General features: G+C 29.6%; 3 protein-coding genes across 6 annotated transcripts; 2 read left to right on the forward strand and 1 right to left on the reverse strand.

Annotated features, from left to right (window-relative positions):
• Positions 1 to 87: 87 nt before the first annotated feature.
• LOC123265899 (CCR4-NOT transcription complex subunit 10) lies at positions 88 to 8221 on the forward strand. 4 transcript variants are annotated; one of them, XM_044729862.1, is made up of 7 exons: positions 88 to 372; positions 435 to 526; positions 2134 to 2600; positions 4041 to 4948; positions 5913 to 6663; positions 7794 to 8000; positions 8073 to 8221. In XM_044729862.1, exons 3-7 carry the CDS (start codon positions 2144 to 2146, stop codon positions 8129 to 8131), a joined length of 2382 nt encoding a protein of 793 aa, XP_044585797.1. In that variant the 5' UTR covers positions 88 to 372; positions 435 to 526; positions 2134 to 2143; the 3' UTR covers positions 8132 to 8221. The 4 variants fall into 4 exon arrangements, with proteins under 4 accessions (XP_044585797.1, XP_044585798.1, XP_044585796.1 ...); XM_044729863.1 differs by having other exon boundaries at positions 435 to 525; positions 2143 to 2600; XM_044729861.1 differs by lacking the exon at positions 435 to 526 and having other exon boundaries at positions 90 to 372; positions 2143 to 2600.
• A 62-nt stretch (positions 8222 to 8283) lies between these two features.
• Positions 8284 to 15267, reverse strand: LOC123265916 (leucine-rich repeat protein 1). The gene is made up of 3 exons (XM_044729894.1): positions 14995 to 15267; positions 13583 to 14164; positions 8284 to 8843 (listed from the first exon to the last, which is right to left on the reverse strand). Exons 1-3 carry the CDS (start codon positions 15172 to 15174, stop codon positions 8307 to 8309), a joined length of 1299 nt encoding a protein of 432 aa, XP_044585829.1. The 5' UTR covers positions 15175 to 15267; the 3' UTR covers positions 8284 to 8306.
• Positions 15268 to 15435: 168 nt separating this feature from the next.
• Positions 15436 to 16995, forward strand: LOC123265922 (signal recognition particle 19 kDa protein). Its single transcript, XM_044729906.1, has 2 exons — positions 15436 to 15661; positions 16504 to 16995. Exons 1-2 carry the CDS (start codon positions 15615 to 15617, stop codon positions 16889 to 16891), a joined length of 435 nt encoding a protein of 144 aa, XP_044585841.1. The 5' UTR covers positions 15436 to 15614; the 3' UTR covers positions 16892 to 16995.
• Positions 16996 to 17949: the final 954 nt, after the last annotated feature.

The raw sequence follows: 17949 nt of genomic DNA on the forward strand, positions 1-17949 counted from the left end.
TGTTTATATGCATAATAATAATGATAATAATAATGGCAAAGCCAATGAACGCCAAGAGTAAGAGGAAGTAAGAGACTTGTCCGCGTGACGGAGCCACTTTCTAGGGGCATGGTTGGTCATCACTCGACACACTCCAGAACCACAACCTCAACCCTAAGGTGAATGTGACTGTGACAGCATCTGAGTTCTATTGCAAGTTTCATTGACCTGTAATATATACCTCTACGTACTTGTACTTGTACTCAGTGATCGTTTTGTTTATAATGTTAACATTACTCACTTGGACTCTGGATATTATTTATTTGTTATATTAGTAATTTTTGTTTTAAAATTGTTGGCCTGGTGATTTGATTGTTGGTCTTTATCTGACAAGTAAGTTTTATTATGTGGATTATTGATAATTGTTTATTGATGATAATTGTTGTTGTTTTTAGGTGACCTTGACATTTAAATAAGGTGGAAGAGGTTGTTGAAATTATTGGGGGTAAAAAAAGGGATTTTGTGGGTGTGATTTAAAATTTAAGAGTTAGTAATTTAATAGTTGATGAATATTTGACGCTTTTTAGGTTAATTTATTTAGTGAGCATTTGATTGTTGATCTTTGTTTTTTTTTAATTGTTATGAAATCGTAATTTAAAAAAAAAAAATTGTAATGTAATTTTTTTGTAAACATTACCGGGTGTCTGTTATTCTCAGTATAAATTATTATTGATTGTTAATCTACATGAAGAGAATAAAAAAAAATTTTGTCACCAGGATAGTCATAAAATCGGTTTTTTAGTGATATTGAGAGTAATTGCAAAGGTCGGCTTGAGTTTGTGTCTTTTCAAGATTTTATATTATTCTCACTGATAGTCAATTTATGACGATAAGTATTTAGGCTGCATACGAAAATACTCTATCTTTAGATATATAATTAAGAAATTACCCTGTTTCTTGAGAACTATTGACATTTTTAAAGATATAAGCTCATCCTGGTGTTAAACTCATTAAGACCTTTCGTTTGAGTACCCACATCAATTTTTCATTTATTTATATATTTCACTAATACCATATATATATAATATATAAAAAATGCCATGTGGATACTTGAATGAAAGGTCTCAATTAGTGTAACTTCAAAATGAGTTTATATCTTAATAAATGTCAATAATTAAGAAATTACATTGTATCTTGGCAACTAATGACTTTTTTGAAAATATAAGCTCATTCCGATGTTACACTCATCGAGACCTTTCATTTGAGTACCCACATCAATTTTTCATATATTTTATATATTTCGCAAATACCATATATATAAAATATATAAAAAAAATGCTATGTGGATACTTGAATGAAAGGTCTCAATTAGTGTAACTTCAAAATGAGTTTATATCTTAAGAAATGTCAATAATTAAGAAATTACATTGTATCTCGTCAACTAATAACTTTTTTAAAGATATAAGCTCATTCCGATGTTACACTCATCGAGACCTTTCATTTGAGTACCCACATCAATTTTTCATATATTTTATATATTTATATATTTCGCAAATACCATATATATAAAATATATTAAAAAATGCTATGTGGATACTTGAATGAAAGGTCTCAATTAGTGTAACTTCAAAATGAGTTTATATCTTAATAAATGTCAATACTTAAAAAATTACATTGTATCTCGTCAACTAATAACTTTTTTAAAGATATAAGCTCATTCCGATGTTACACTCATCGAAACCTTTCATTTGAGTACCCACATCAATTTTTCATATATTTTATATATTTATATATTTCGCAAATACCATACATATAAAATATATAAAAAATGCTATGTGGGTACTTATTATTAGGGTCTATAAGACTTTTATCCATAGAAGTGACGTATTAGAAATTTTTGTGAACTCACATATTTTTTTTTTCTTAACATTTATCAAAAAAAAAATCATCAAAAAAGAAAAAAAATTTTTTGTTAAAAAAAATTGTTGAAAAATAATAAAATTAAAAATTTTCAAAATATAGAACACCTTAAAATAGTATTAAAAGTCACTTTTTAACTACATTTTATTAATAATTTTCAGTGGTCATAAAATTTTTGTCAACAAAATTTTTTTATGCAAAAAAAAAGATGACCATGATACTAAAAAATACCATATTTTTCAGAATGAGCGAAACCGAGATGATGACAAATGGCTGTAGCAAAGACCCAAGCAACACAGCGATAATGATAACCGAGCAGGAGCGCGACTTGGCAAACAGCGCGTTAAATGAGTTCAAAAAGCGCAATTACACAAGCTGCTTGACGTACCTCAACAAGCTCGAAGCTCTTCGACCGAAAGATCTGAAAGTGATGCACAATAAAATCATCGTCGAGTATTACAAGAGCGATTTGACCAAGACGGAGCTGGCACGGAAGAGTTTGAACGCGATTTGCGGATCTCCTTCATCGCCAGTAACAGTAACTTCCTCAGAGGATGCTGGAGATACAACCAGCGACGGGACTGACGACGCTGAAAAGTGCGTGATGAGATACAACCAGGCTGTGCTGCTGTACCACAACCGGCAGTATGATCTCGCTTTACAGATCCTGGAAAAATTGTTCAGCTTTGTCGAGCCGATGGGTATGTATGTCAAGCAACTAGTTCGTGCGTGCATTAGCATATATTTACTAATTAATTAATTAATCTATAAATTGATAATTATTAATTATGGATGAATGAATTATCATGCTTAGCTTCTTTATCAGGATTAAATAATTAATTATATTATTATTCACGGTCTGTTTCAAAGGAAAATTTAGCTTGGAAATTATGCTCTGTCTTTAGATACATAATTAAGGAATGATCTTGTATCTTAGGAATAATTGATATTTCTAAAGATATAAGCTCATCCCGATGTTACACTCATCGAGACCTTTCATTTGAGTACCCACATTAATTTTTCATATATTTACATGTATGTATGTATGAAAAATATATCAAAACGCATGTGGGTACTCAAATGAAACCTCTTGATGAGTACATCATCGGGATTAGCTTATATCTTTAAAAACGTCAATAGTTAAAAAAGTACAGTGCAATTTAACATAATTAAGAAACGATCTTGTATCTTGTGAACCATTGACATTTTTAAAGATGTAAGCTCGTCTTGACATTACACTCATCGAGACCTTTCATTTGAGTACCCACATCAATTTTTCATATATTTATATATATTATGTATATAAATATATGAAAAATATATCAAAATGCATGTGGGTACTCAAATGAAAGCTGTTGATGAATGTAACATCGGGATGAGCTTATATCTTTAAAAACATCAATAGTTAAGAAAGTACTGTGCAATTTAATGTAATTAAGAAACGACCTTGTATCTTGTGAACGATTGACATTTTTAAAGATATAAGCTCATCCTGACATTACACTCATGGATACCTTTCATTTGAGTACCCACATCAATTTTTCATATATTTACATATATTACGTATATAAATATATAAAAAACATATCAAAATGCATGTGGGTACTCAAATGAATGGTCTCGATGAGTGTAATGTCAAGACGAGCTTATATCTTTAAAAACATCAATAGTTAAGAAAGTACTGTGCAATTTAATGTAATTAAGAAACGACCTTGTATCTTGTGAACGATTGACATTTTTAAAGATATAAGCTCATTTTGACATTACACTCATGGAGACCTTTCATTTGAGTACCCACATCAATTTTTCATATATTTATATATATTTCATATAATTTATATATTTATATATATATGAAAAATTGATGTGGGTACTCAAATGAAAGCTCTTGATGAATGTAACATCAAAATGGGCTTATATCTTTAAAAACATCAATAGTTAAGAAAGTAAAGTACAATTTAACATAATTAAAAAATTACCTAGTATCTTGTGATCGATTGACATTTTTAAAGATATAAGCTCATCCTGATTAAATAATCTATAAATTGATAATTATTAATTATGTATTAATGAATTATTATGCTTAGCTTCTTAATCAGGATTAAATAATTAATTATATCATTATTTACGGTCTGTTTCAGAGGAAAATTTAGCTTGGAAAGTCTGTTTATTTCTCATTGAGCTCTACATCCAGACCAACAGACTTGCTTTGGCTTTGGCGCTCGTTAATTACGTCGAGAATCAATTTATTTGCAGCAACGTCGCTGATACTAAAATAAACGCAGCTTCCTCATCATCGAGTTCAATTAATTTAGAAAAAGAAAAAGATAAAGAGACTTGTAGAATAATTTTAAAAGAAAAGAAAAATGATAATTGGCTGCCGAGTAATTCCGATTCAAACAATGAAATGTTTCGGATAAAATTACTTAAATATAAAGTGAGACTCTTGTTGCTACTCCAGCACCCGAAGCTTTGTAAGAAAGAGTGGAAGCTGCTGATGTCTTTGACTGGGAATTCAAGTCAAAGTCCAGGAGCTGAAATTGAAAAAGCTGGATCTATTTCAACAGTGTTTCTCAAGGCTCATCTAGAGTATGTAAAGGGAAATTACGCTAAGTCGATGACTCTTTTAAATTCCTGTACAGGAAGCAGCGCTGATCTAGACTATAAAATTCATGGAGAGTCAGCGGCTGTTATTTATTACAATAATATCGCGTGTGTGCATTTTGCGAGAGGCAAGCCGAACTTAGCAGCGTTTTATTTAAAACGCGCGTTGGTAGAAAATAAGAAAGCGATTGATGCTGCGAGGGTTAAGGATAACAATTCTAGTAATTCAGGGACTGATAGCTCGGCGCAATTTCTGTACACGCTGGGAGCCGGCGATAAGCATCATGAACTGATGTTTAATTTGGGCGTCGCGCTTCTGGGTGCCAATCAAGCCACCAAGGCCTTTGATTGCTTCACTGAAGCTGCTAGAGGATGCACCAGACTGCACAACAGCCCGGAACTTTGGTTACGGATGGCTGAGTGCTGCATTCATTGTTATAAACCGGTAAGATTTGTTTTATATTGATGTTTATTGTTGTATATTAGGGCGGTTCAGAAAAATTAACTGTTATTTTTTTTTCGAGTCAAAAATCAGTTGGATAAAATAATTTTTGGGGTTCAAGATTTTTAAAAATTTCTTCAAATGTCGGATGAATGTTTTTTAATTAATTATTGTTGAATTTTTACTAGCGATCTTGCAGTCACTATGTGACTGCCGTGACTTGTAAACTATAAAAAATTGAAATTTTGCTTTATTAAATAATGAATTTTGTTAAATTGCACTGTATTTTCTTAACTATTGACGTTTTTAAAGATATACGCTCATCCCGATGTTATACTCATCAAGGGCTTTCATTTGGCTACCCACATGCATTTTGATATATTTTTCATATATACATATATGTAATATATATATAAATATATGAAAAATTGATGTGGGTACTCAAATGAAGGGTCTCAATGACTGTAATGTCGGGGTGAGCTTATATCTTTAAAAATGTCAATATTTCACAAGATAAAAGGTCATTTCTTATTTATGTATCTAGAGATAGAGCATTTTCGAATGCAGCCTAAGTACTTATCATAATAAATTGACTATTGGTACAAATGAAATGAAAAGGCACAAATTCAAGTCAAGACCTTTGCAATGACACTAAATTTCACTAAAAAAACCGATTTTATCATATGACTATCCTGGAGACAAAATTGTTTTTATTCTCTTAATAATATAGATTAATTTCGACTCTTTTCAATTAGTCGACATGTTGAAAAAAAATTAAACGTTAGTTGATATTAATTTAAAATTCAATAAATCTTGAGAAATATTGACCCCTACAAATTTTGAAACATGATAATTTTTGGAGAGAGCTCTTAAAACTCTTCAAAACTAAAAAAATAGTCAATTTTTTGCACTGTCTTCTTATAATTTGCGAAAAATAAATAATAAAATTAATTATATTTATTTTTAGTCCAACAAAATAGATTTCGACATGACTACAAGAAGACAAAGACCAACAATGAGAGGTCAGCGAGGCAGGTGTCAAGATTTGGTACAGAAAGCGGTCGGAGGTGTAGGTCAGCACCGCAAATTAATATTAGCTTCAGCATTGAACAAAGATTCTAGGTATCACACCCACAGTCTTGCATACGCCATGCCGCAGCCGACATTAGAGTTCGCAATGTTGTGTCTTAAGAACGCTCTGTTCACATTGTCGAGGTCTCCTTACGAGGAAGCTACGGACAAAAGCGCCAAGTCGATGCTGATAACTCCGCCGTCTAGTTTCTTGTCGGAGGGAAATACCAGCGCTGGGCTGCTCAGCAGCGGGTCAACCTTAGCGACAGGCATAGCCGAAGACTCGACGACTACGCCAATGAATGCTGGAACCACGATCCAAATTCTCCAGGCGAAATGGATGTCCGAAGCGATTAGTCTTAAGATCGCTATCCTAGCAGCCAGCGCGTATGTGTCGCTCTGTCTGGGTGACTATATCTTGGCGTTAGAGCACGCGAGGATGCTTCTGAAGATTGACTCACTGCCAGGTGCTTACAAAATGCTGGGAAATTTGTACGCTGCCGAAAGTTTGATCCTCATGGACAAAATTAATGAAGCGATTACGCATTTGAGGCTGCAGAATTTAGAAGACATCAGCACTATGATGCCGCCAGTTCTCATTCCATCTGAAGATGATGATACTGATAATAAAAATGAAGCTAAAAAAGGTACTTGATAATTTAAAACTCTAGTCTATATTATTAAGAGAATAAGAAATATTTTTTCTCAAGGATAGTCATACGATAAAATCGGTTTTTTTAGTTAAATTTAGTGTCATTGCAAAGGTCTTGATTTGAATTTGTGTCTTTTTCAAGATTTTATATTATTCTCAGCTATAGTCAATTTATTATTATAAGAATTTAGGCAGCATTCGAAAATGCTCGATCTCTAGATACATAATTAAGAAATGACCTTGTATCTCGTGAACTATTGACATTTTTAAAGATATAAGCTCACCCTGACATAACACTCACCGAGACCTTTCATTTGCGTACCCACATCAATTTTTCATATATTTATATATATTATATATATGTATATATGAAAAATATATCAAAATACATGTGGGTACTCAAATGAAAGCTCTTGACGAGTATAACATCGGGATGAGCTTACATTTTTGAAAACATCAATAGTTAAGAAAGTACAGTGCAATTTAACATAAGAAACGACCTTGTATCTTGTGAAATATTGACATTTTTAGAGATATAATCTCATCCTGACATTACATTCATTGAGACTTTTCATTTGAGTACCCACATCAATTTTTCATATATTTCATATATTTATATATATTGTATATATGAAAAATATATCAAAATGCATGTGGGTACTCAAATGAAAGCTCTTGATGAGTGTAACATCGGGATGAGCTTATATCTTTAAAAACGTTAATAGTTAAGAAAGTACAGTGCAATTTAACATAATTAAGAAACGACCTTGTATCTTGAGAACTATTGACATTTTTAAAGATATAAGCTCGTCCTGATGTTATACTCATCAGGAGCTTCCATTTGAATACCCACATGAATTTTTTATATATTAATATATGTTATGTATATGTATATATGAAAAATATATGAAAATGCATGTGGGTACTCAAATGAAAGCTCCTGATGAGTATAACATCGGGATGAGCTTATATCTTTAAAAATATCAATAGTTATGAAAATACAGTGCAATTTAACAAAATTCATTATTTAATAAAGCAAAATTTATTTATAATTCACAAGTCACGGCAGTCACATAGTGACTGCAAGGTTGTTAGTATTTTATAATTTATTTAATTTAATTGCAGAGTCATCATTATCAGCTTCGTGGTTTCCTAAAAGTTTGAACACCGCTAAAGGAATTTTGAGGTACAATCTCGCGGTCAGTTATGCGATACGCGGAGAGCTCGATAAGTCTGGCGAGACACTCAAACATGTATGGCTGTCGAAAGGCCCTGATTGCGATGTTCCTATTCATGTGATAATGCTTGCACTGTACATTGAACTTCAATTAGGTGAGATTTCAAACTCAATAATTATTCTTTTAATTAATAATCTAACTCTAATTAACTTTAAATTCATTTTAGGGCACGACGAAGTCGCTAGATCAATTGTAAAACAGCATTGTCCACAATACTGGGCCTAGTTGTTAACCTACTAAATATATTTTAAAATTTTGTAAATTAATTTGTTTAAAAAAAATAAAATTCAAAATTAATTTTTTTATAAATGTAAATTTGTTTATTAAAAAAATTATTTAAAAAATGTAAATAAATAAATTTCGTATAAATAATCTTAAAGGATAATTTAAATATATTATATCAAAGTCCTCTTTTTTTGAAAATATAACTACATTTAAAAGAACATAAGATGCAATTAAAAAGAGTATCAGCTGTTGCAGTATGCACGTCGGAAGTTATTGCGTGAGCAATGGACCTTAGGTTCTTTAGAGCGTATTTACAAATAACTTCTTCGAAGCAGCTGCTCCCACACATGCTGCAAAAATGAGCATTGTCCATATAATCTACCAGAGTCGCTGGAACAATTGACCCGTCATAGTAAATTTGTTTATTAACAACCACGCGAGCTGCTAGTTCCTTTAAACTCATTATATATGTCGTCTCTTCCGTAGCCTCAGGCTGTGGGGAAGGTGAGAAACATTTAGTGACGTTAAGAGTGTCTAGTTGCAGGTTTCTGAAGCTTCCTGGTAGACTTTTTAAATTATTCATTGATAAATCCAAATACTTTAGACGAGGTAGTACTCCAATACTTTCTGGCAAGGTTTCTAGTCTGTTGGACGATACGTTGAGAGTAACGAGGCCTTTTAATTTGCCCACTTGCTTTGGGAGGAATATCAGCTGTAATTAAAAAAGAATTCATTAATTTTTTATCATCTATGTTATTAAGAGAATAAGAAAAATTTTATGGACAGTGTATTTATATGATAAAATGGGTTTTTTAGTTGATTTTTGAATTTGGTATCGTTGGAAATGTCTGACCTGGAGTTATGCCTTTTCATGGCTTTATATCATTCTCACTAGTTAAATTAAGATGATAGGTATTTAGGCTGCATTCAAAAATTCTCTATCTCTAAATACATAATTAAGAAATGACCTTGAATCTTGAGAAATATTGACATTTTTAAAGATATAAGCTCATCCCGATGTTACACTCATCAAGACCTTTCATTTGAGTACCCACATCAATTTTTCATATATTTATATATATTATATATATGTATATATGAAAAATATTAGGGGTGTGCGAATATTCGAGTTTACGAATAATTCGCCTCGAATTCGAATCGAATTATTCGATTCGAATTTCGAATCGAATATTCGAATAATTCGAATCGTTCGAATAATTCGAATAATTCGAATCGTTCGAATAGCTCAAATAATTCAAACAGTCGTTTTCTGTTAATAAACTGATTAATTTTTGTGTAAAAATTAATTTGTTTTATTTTATTTGACTAAATAAAGTCTTCATAATTATTCGATAGTAAAGTCTGCTTATTATTTGTAATAAATATCTCTTGGTGTATTCGGACTCCCCGCCTCGGGGCACCTCGCTATTTTGACATTTTTCCGGAAAAATTCGATTTCTTTAATAAATGAGATCTACAGGCACGATAGATCAGACATTGAAAAAGTGTAAATATAGACTATGGAAATTCTATAGCTTTATCTCTAGCTAAGATTATTTAAATTAATTTATTTTTCTCTTAACTGAAATAAATTACGTCTATAGCTATATTACATTATAGTAATATTTACATAGCCCACATGAATTTTTTATGAATTTTATATATTCCACAAATATGGGAAATATCATATAGGTTTATAAAATATATGAAAAAATCGTGTGCGTACTCAAATGAAAGGTCTCGATGAGCGTAACAACAGGATGAGCTTATGACTTAAAAATGTCAAGAATTGAAGAATGACTTTGTATTTTGTCTACTGATGATATGTTTAACGAACGATACAAGCTCATCCTCGAGTTACACTTATCGAGATCTATCATTTAAATACTCACACGAATTTTTATATATTTTATATATTTCACAAATATGATACACAGTAAAAAATTTTGCGTCATTGCGTCAAAAAATTATGTGTTAAAAATTTTTGTGTTAAATATTTAACACTTTTATGTGTAAATTTAACATTAATTGTGTTAAATTAACACAGAAAAATGTTAAATTAACACAAAAAAGTGTAAAATATTTAACATAAAAATTTTTAACACAAAATTTTTTGACGCAATGACGCAAAATTTTTTACTGTGTAAATATCATATCTATAAAATCTTTTATTAAAAAGCTTATGCGACGTATTCATTGTTGTCGCTTTTCATTGCTACCTTTACACTCTTTCAATGTCTGAACCATCGTGTCGTAGATCTTATTTAAAATAAAATCGAATTTTCCCGGAGAAATGTCAAAATGACGAGGTGCCCCGAAACAGGGGGTCCGAATTCACCAAGAAATATTTATTACAAATATAATAAGCAGCCTTTACTATCAAATAATTATGAAGACTCCTTTAGTCAAATAAAATCAAACGAATTAATTTTTACATAAAAATTAGTTGGTTTATCGACAGAAAACGACTGTTTCAATTATTTAAAATATTCGAACTATTCGAATTATTCGAACTATTCGAATTATTCGAACTATTCGAATCATTCAAACTATTCGAATTATTCGAACTATTCGAATTATTCAAACTATTCGAATATTCGATTCGAATTTCGAATCGAATAGTACTATTCGATTCGATTCGATTCGAACACTATTCGCACACCCCTAAAAAATATATAAAAAATGCATGTGGGTACTCAAATGAAAGCTCTTGATGAGTGTAACATCGGGATGAGCTTATATATTTAAAAGCATCAATAGTTGAGAAAATACAGTGCAATTTAACATAATTGAGAAACGACCTTGTCACGAATGGAGTGAATGATGGGCGCAAGGATTATGAAATAGAATCTCAAATATCCGAACGTTATCACCTTGTCCGTTCGGGAGCTAAATTAAAAATTGCGTTGGAGTGTGGAGCGGTACACAAGCTCGAACGTTATCTCTAAGTGTTAACTTAGAGAGAGTAAGGATGATGGATCCTGCTGACTTCGGTCACGAGTAACCTATTCTATTGTTTAGTTGTAATTTTATTGTGTAGAGGAGATCTTATTTTATTTTAAAAATAAAAATGAAAGAATTAAGTTGTTTATTTCGCGTTTCAGATGCCATAAGGGCGTATACCGGCAAAAGGTCCTGGTGAAAAGCCATAAGGGTGTATAAAAAATTTTTTTTCGGGAATCGACGTAATTTTGTCCGAAATGTGGAGAAATGCTAAAAAAAATTTTTTACGCCCTTATGGCTTCCGGGACCCACCTCGGATGCCATGAGGGCGTATAATAAAAATTCTGTTTTTTTTTTTCCAAGTCCAAGAAAATTTTTAGTTAGACGAAAATTTTTTTTTCGCATTTCTGCACGTTTCATACAAAAATACGTTGATTCCCAAAAAAAAAATTTTTTTTATACGCCCTTATGGCTCCCGGGTCCCACCTCGGATGCCATAAGGGCGTATCAAAAAAATTTTTTTTTGAGAATCGACGTATTTTTGTATGAAACGTGCAGAAATGCAAAAAAAAAATTTTTTCTCCTAACTAAAAATTTTCTTGGACTTAAAAAAAAAACAGAATTTTTATTATATGCCCTTATGGCATCCGAGGTGGGTCCCGGGAGCCATAAGGGCGTATAAAAAAATTTTTTTTCGGTAATCGATGTATTTTCGTCCGAAATGTGCAAAAATGCAAAAAAAAAATTTATACGCCCTTATGGTTCCCGGGTGCCATAAGGGTGTATAATTTTTATACGCCCTTATGGCATCTGTAACGCGATTTGTTTGAATTTATTGAGAAAAACAGGTAAGAGTGTTACAAATTTGGGTTTACAAAACAGTTAATAAAGATAGAGATAAAAAAAGACCACAAACGTTAGAAAAATACTGTCTTAAAAATAGATAATGTTTTAGGCTTACCCTGGAAGTCTGCTCTTTAGTAGAGAGGCTCAAATTTAATGGGCCCTTTCACCTTCTATGGGTATTTTCACTATCGAATTACCGTATCTCGTGTATCACGGAGAAATTAAGTAATTTCTAATAATGAATTATTTTAAACTTCGCGACTTTACGCGGAAAATCTTAACTCTAATCAACGCTCTTCGGCGGAAAATAATCACTTCGCGATTCTCGCGGAAAACTCAACGCTCAACGGCGCAATAATAAAAATCGACGCTCAACGGCGGAAAATAATAAAAAGAAAGAAAAACGGAATATAACTATGGCAAATATCGGTGAATTTACCTCGTTAGTGCTACTAAATGTAACCTAACCACAAGCAAGGCACTGTCTCGTGTATCACGGAGTACTTTGTGCTTCCGAAGAATTTGATGCCCGGAGCTGATCGACGCGGAGCTAACCAGTGGTATCTTGGTCGAAATCGAACTGCTAGAAAATGATTTTCGGGCTGTATTTATATGGTTAGCAGCATCGGTGATTGCATGAGATTCATAGGTAAATTATTAAAAAAAAAACCGGAAAGGTAGTGAAGGGCATTTTTCCGAGCGTCATCGCGTTTTCTTATTCCCGGAAATCAAGGTACTTCTATGAGTAGTTTCAAATTTTACCTTGATTCCACAATTTAGAAAAGAAGATGATACTTTCACAGTATTACTAATTCGAAAGTAAGTAAACAAAGTTGTTAAAAATTTGAAAGGTATTGAAAATAAAGGTCCCGAAATTATAAAGAGTGTCATCGAATCGTGGGAAAGCTAAATCAGATTTCTCTTGTACATACTTCAAGGGTATGACAATTGTAAATTAAAAATAAAAAGTTACATATATTTAAAAGAAAAACAAAAATTTTAAATTTTAGCAGACGTCACAACCTCGTATCTTGAGAACTATTGATATTTTTGAAAATATAAGCTCATCCTGACATTCCACTTATCGAGACCTTTCATTTGAATACCCACATTAATTTTTCATATATTTCATATATTTATATATATTATATATATATGTATATATGAAAAATATATCAAAATGCATGTGGGTACTCAAATGAAAGCTCTTGATAAGTGTAACATCGTGATGAGCTTATATCTTTAAATGCATCATTAGTTGAGAGAATACAGTGCAATTTAATATAATTAAGGAACAACCTTGTATCTCGTGAACTATTGATATTTTTAAAGATATAAACTCACCCCGACATTACACTCATCGAAACCTTTCATTTGAGTACCCACATCAATTTTTCATATATTTATATCTATTATATATATATGTATATATGAAAAATATATGAAAATGCATGTGGGTACTCAAATGAAAGCTCTTGATGAGTGTAACATCGGAATGAGCTTATATCTTTAAAAACTTCAATAGTTAAAAAATTACAGTGCAATTTAACAAAATTCATTATTTAATAAAGCAAAATTTTATTTATTTATAGTTCATAAGCCACGGCGGTCACATAGTGTAAGGTTGCTAGTTTAAAATAAAAACTTTTTAAAAATACTTACATTATTATCACTTAAATCAAGCAACCGTAGAGTTTTAGTAATACTGGTCCCATTTAACCACAGCCATTTGTTTTTAATACTTTGATAATTATTGACAACTCCAGGAGTCTCTCCCAGTAGATTTGATGCTAAATTTAATTCCGTCAAACACGCAAAGACGTTTCCTAGTTCTTTAGGTATAGAGGAAATCGCGTTGTTGGATAAATTCAAAATTCTCAGACTTTGTAGACGTAACATTTGACGGTCGAAAGATTTCCTCCCGAGCCCAGAAACATGGAGCTCTTCAGTCGTCCTTGGAAAACCCTCAAGCACCGGGTACTCAGCCTTAGATCTAATAAATACCTTTTTCTTGGCAGTCGAAACAGGAAAGCTGTTGGTCTTGGAGTTTAAATCCTTCAGTTTTACGACAGTATCATCGCTCAATTTTTTATTGAAGCCTAGCTGCAGAGCTTTCAGAAAACTTTTTAATTGAAGTGCGTCATTGCTCTTGATGTTCAGATCAACAGGAGGTTCTTTAAATCTTATCGTACTTTTACCGTCGTTTATAAATTTTGTAAAAATATTTTCGATGTTATCGTCAATCTATAAATTTTAATTTTTATTAATTAAGTAGGATAATTAATAATTTTTCGAATTTTTTTAATAAATAAATTATGGCAAAAAAATGAGAAAAAAATATTGACACGTAGAAATTTAAAAAAAAATGTAAATGTTTTTTTTTTTTAAATAATTGTTCAGATAAAATTTGTTTATTACATAAAATTAAAAAATTATCAAGTGACTGCTAACTATGAAAATTAAAATAGCAGATACTTAATAATTGTTAGAATTTTTTTAAGAAATAAATCAGTGCAAAAAAAAATTTTTAAAAAAAATTGACATGTAGAAATTAAAAATACAATTTTTTAAAACAAATTTGTTTATTAAATAAAATTAAAAAATTATCCAATGATTGATAACTTTAATGTCATAAATTAAGTTGAAAATTGAAACAATAGAAATAAAAATAAATAAATAACATGACAATTAAGTTAGCCGACATGTAAAAATTTTTATAATTTTTTTTATGAAAAAAATTATCACAAAAAAATGAGAAAAAAAATTTTTATTTATTAAAAAACTTAAAAAACTTTAGATGAAATTTAAAAAAAATATTTTTTTCGTTCTAATCTAATAAATAAAAAAATTAGAAACGCTAACTGAATTTATGAAAATTAATTCAGCAGATATTTTATAATTTTAAGAATTTTTTTTACAAATAAATTATGTCAAAGAAAATGACAAAAAAATTGACATTTAGAAAATAAAAAAATGCAATTTTTTAGGAATAATTTTTCGGAGCAAATTTATTTACTAAAAAAAAGTTAAAAAATGGTCAAACGACTAACTTTAATGGTGTACAAATAACTTACCTTATATTTATTAATCATCTGATTACCACTCTGAGGTTTTGATTGTAAAAATATAAACAATTCATCTTTTTTACATTGTTTACCAATTGACAGACAAGATTGTTGTGATTTTTTACGCGTTACATTAGATCCCGCCAATAATCCTCGATGGTTAACCTCAACATTACACACTAGTTTCATTTTTATTTTATTTAGTGTTATTAATTATTAATTAACGGATTTGATCTTATAAGATAATACTGATAGGTTTTTAAAATATATATTGTAAAAAAATAAATTTTATGTAAATATACAAATGCAACGAGTTGATTTTCGTGGAGAAGTTTTTATTTTTTAAACACCAGAGAAATGGCAGTTTTTCATAACAGTGCTGCCACTTGGTGAGAATCACACGAAACAAAAACAGTTGTAAATAAAAACGTCATCTAGTACCAACAGTGAGAACACTCTATTAAAGTTGATAACAACAAATAAATTTTTTAGTTAAAAAATTAATAATTAATAACTATTGTTAATTGGTGAAAAAATAAATTTTTAGTGTCATTTGTCACTTTTTACTGGAAAATTTAATTATTGCCTGCTTTGGTGATTAAAAAACAATTTTATAATTGACAAACGTCATGGCTGTTGCTTTTAGTGAATCCAAAAATCACAGTGATCGTGAAAGGTATTTTTATAATTTTATAAATAGTATTACTTATTAAAAATTTATTTAATATATAAAATAATTGATTTTACTTGTAGTTAATAATTATGCTATGATTTATTTTTTTTAAGTACTTTTTTGCTTCCATATGTTTTTATAACCTCAATGACTGATGTTGAGTTAAGTTTTGGATATCTGATAATTTTATGAAAATTAAGTTACTCGACATTTAAAAACTTGTGGAATTTTTTTTTTATTGAAAAAAATATTACCAAAAAATTTTCATTTGTTAAAAACTTAAAAAACTATCAGTGCAATTCTTTAAAAATATTTTTTAGTTCTAATTTAATAAATAAAAAAATTAAAAACGTCGGCTAACTTTAATTGCATGGTAATTTTTATAAAAAATTAATTATTAAAAAAAAAATATTATTTTATTTTTTAAATCGCACTTATACTTATTTTTAATGCCTAAGTACATGCGAAATTTTATAACTAATTTTTTTTTAGTCATGAAAATCAAAAAATTGTCAGATTTTAATTAATTTCAGTATCAATAGTTTATTTTAACATAATTATTCTACATATTTAAATAAAAAAAACTTTTTTAAATAAATAATTTCGATAATAATCTAAGCATAATTTTTTTTTTTTATAATACTAATAATTTAAACTTATAAAGTAAATGAAATTGATTTAATTCAATTTAATTTAAATTTAATTCTATTGAAATATTAATACTCTTTTTATTTTATTTTTATTTCTTCTTTCACTTATAATTTAATTTAATTGATGTTAATCTAATGTATAAAGCCGATTGGCGTTTGAAGAAATAAATAAAAAAAAATAATTATTTTTCACAGGTGGGTCTGTATTTATCCACTGTACATAAACAGTAAAAAATCTCGCGCAGAGGGACGTAAGCTGCCAAAGTCAAAATGTGTTGAGAATCCAACTCATCAGGAGATCAGAGACGTCCTTTTGGCAGCTGGATTGAAAGTTGGTGTAGAAAACAAATTACATCCCAAAGAGCGAAGCAAAGAATTGCTGTACCGAGGACGTATCCGTGTGCAATTGAAAAATGATGATGGCACGCCAGTTAACCCTGATTACTCTACCCGAGACTCGCTGATGAGTTACGTTGGGAAAAGCATCCCCAATCTGAAAACACGCCAGGGTAAACAGAGCTCTAGTGAACCTCAGCAGTCTTCCTCGACGGCTAAAAAAGGCAAAGGCAAAGGCCGTAGATAAATTGTTAATTTTTTTTTCGAATATTTAATTATCAATAAGCAAGACTATTTTTTATTGTAATTAATGTCAATACTAAATATTATGAATATAATTTACAAAATGAATATCACGAAATTTTTATTCTTGTAGAATATTATTATTACTTCCTAATTAAAAAATTTTTCATTTTTCATTATTGGTAAGTATATATTTTTATGAAACTGAAATTAAAAGACATTGGTCAATTTTGAAGTATTTTTAATTTTATAATTTATTAATATATTTTTAGTAAATTTAGCCATGAATCCCGATCCGAAAATTCTTTTGCAAAATTTCTAAATTGTTATTATTACTTCTTCACCATAATAATTTTATCGGTATGAGGTCTCATACCATCAGAGAAAATTCAGGTGAAATTTAACAATTAAAATTCAAAGAGAGATTTATTTACTTAGTGACACTTTTTTCGGTAACCGAAAAATTTCCGAGTTATTTTTTCGGTTACCGAAAAAAGTGTCACTGAGTAAATAAATCTTTCTTTGAATTTTAATTGTTAAATTTCACCTGAATTTTCTCTGATGGTATGAGACCTCATACCGATAAAATTATTATGGTGAAGAAGTAATAATAACAATTTAGAAATTCTGCAAAAGAATTTTCGGATCGGGATTCATGGCTTAATTTACAAAAAAAAAATTAATTTAAAAACTACCGATCTTCACATCATTCATTAATTTAACTTATTTATAATTTATTATAAAAAAATTTTTTATTTATTTATTTATTATTTGTTTATTTTTTATTTATTTATTTATCATTTATTTATTTATTTATTAATTTTAACAAATTATAAGTGATATTTTTTTTTTTATACATTTTAGTATCAATTTATTTGTAGAAGAAACTAAAAATTTTTAAATGTCTCTTTTAGTTTCATATTTTTATTTTTAAAATTGTTTCCTTAATTATGAAAATTAAATTAGCCGACATTTAAGAATTTTTAGAAGTTTTTTTTATTGAAAAAGTTATTGCAAAAAAATAAAAAACAATTTTCCATTTGTAAAAAACTTGAAAAACTA

The sequence above is a fragment of the Cotesia glomerata genome, linkage group LG5 (genome assembly GCF_020080835.1).
Source record: "Cotesia glomerata isolate CgM1 linkage group LG5, MPM_Cglom_v2.3, whole genome shotgun sequence".
NCBI lineage: Eukaryota > Metazoa > Arthropoda > Insecta > Hymenoptera > Braconidae > Cotesia > Cotesia glomerata.

Bases quoted from the DNA above. Each gene is read 5' to 3' on its own strand.
- LOC123265922 (XM_044729906.1), top strand. From the start codon at position 15,615: ATGGCTGTTGCTTTTAGTGAATCCAAAAATCACAGTGATCGTGAAAG. The intron at 15,662-16,503 runs GTATTTTTATAA...TATTTTTCACAG, and splicing joins AATCACAGTGATCGTGAAAG to GTGGGTCTGTATTTATCCAC.
- LOC123265899 (XM_044729862.1), top strand. From the start codon at position 2,144: ATGAGCGAAACCGAGATGATGACAAATGGCTGTAGCAAAGACCCAAGC. The intron at 4,949-5,912 runs GTAAGATTTGTT...ATTTATTTTTAG, and splicing joins GCATTCATTGTTATAAACCG to TCCAACAAAATAGATTTCGA. The intron at 6,664-7,793 runs GTACTTGATAAT...ATTTAATTGCAG, and splicing joins TAAAAATGAAGCTAAAAAAG to AGTCATCATTATCAGCTTCG.
- LOC123265916 (XM_044729894.1), bottom strand. From the start codon at position 15,174: ATGAAACTAGTGTGTAATGTTGAGGTTAACCATCGAGGATTATTGGCG. The intron at 14,165-14,994 runs GTAAGTTATTTG...TAAAATTTATAG, and splicing joins AGATGATTAATAAATATAAG to ATTGACGATAACATCGAAAA. The intron at 8,844-13,582 runs GTAAGTATTTTT...TTTTAATTACAG, and splicing joins TTGATTTAAGTGATAATAAT to CTGATATTCCTCCCAAAGCA.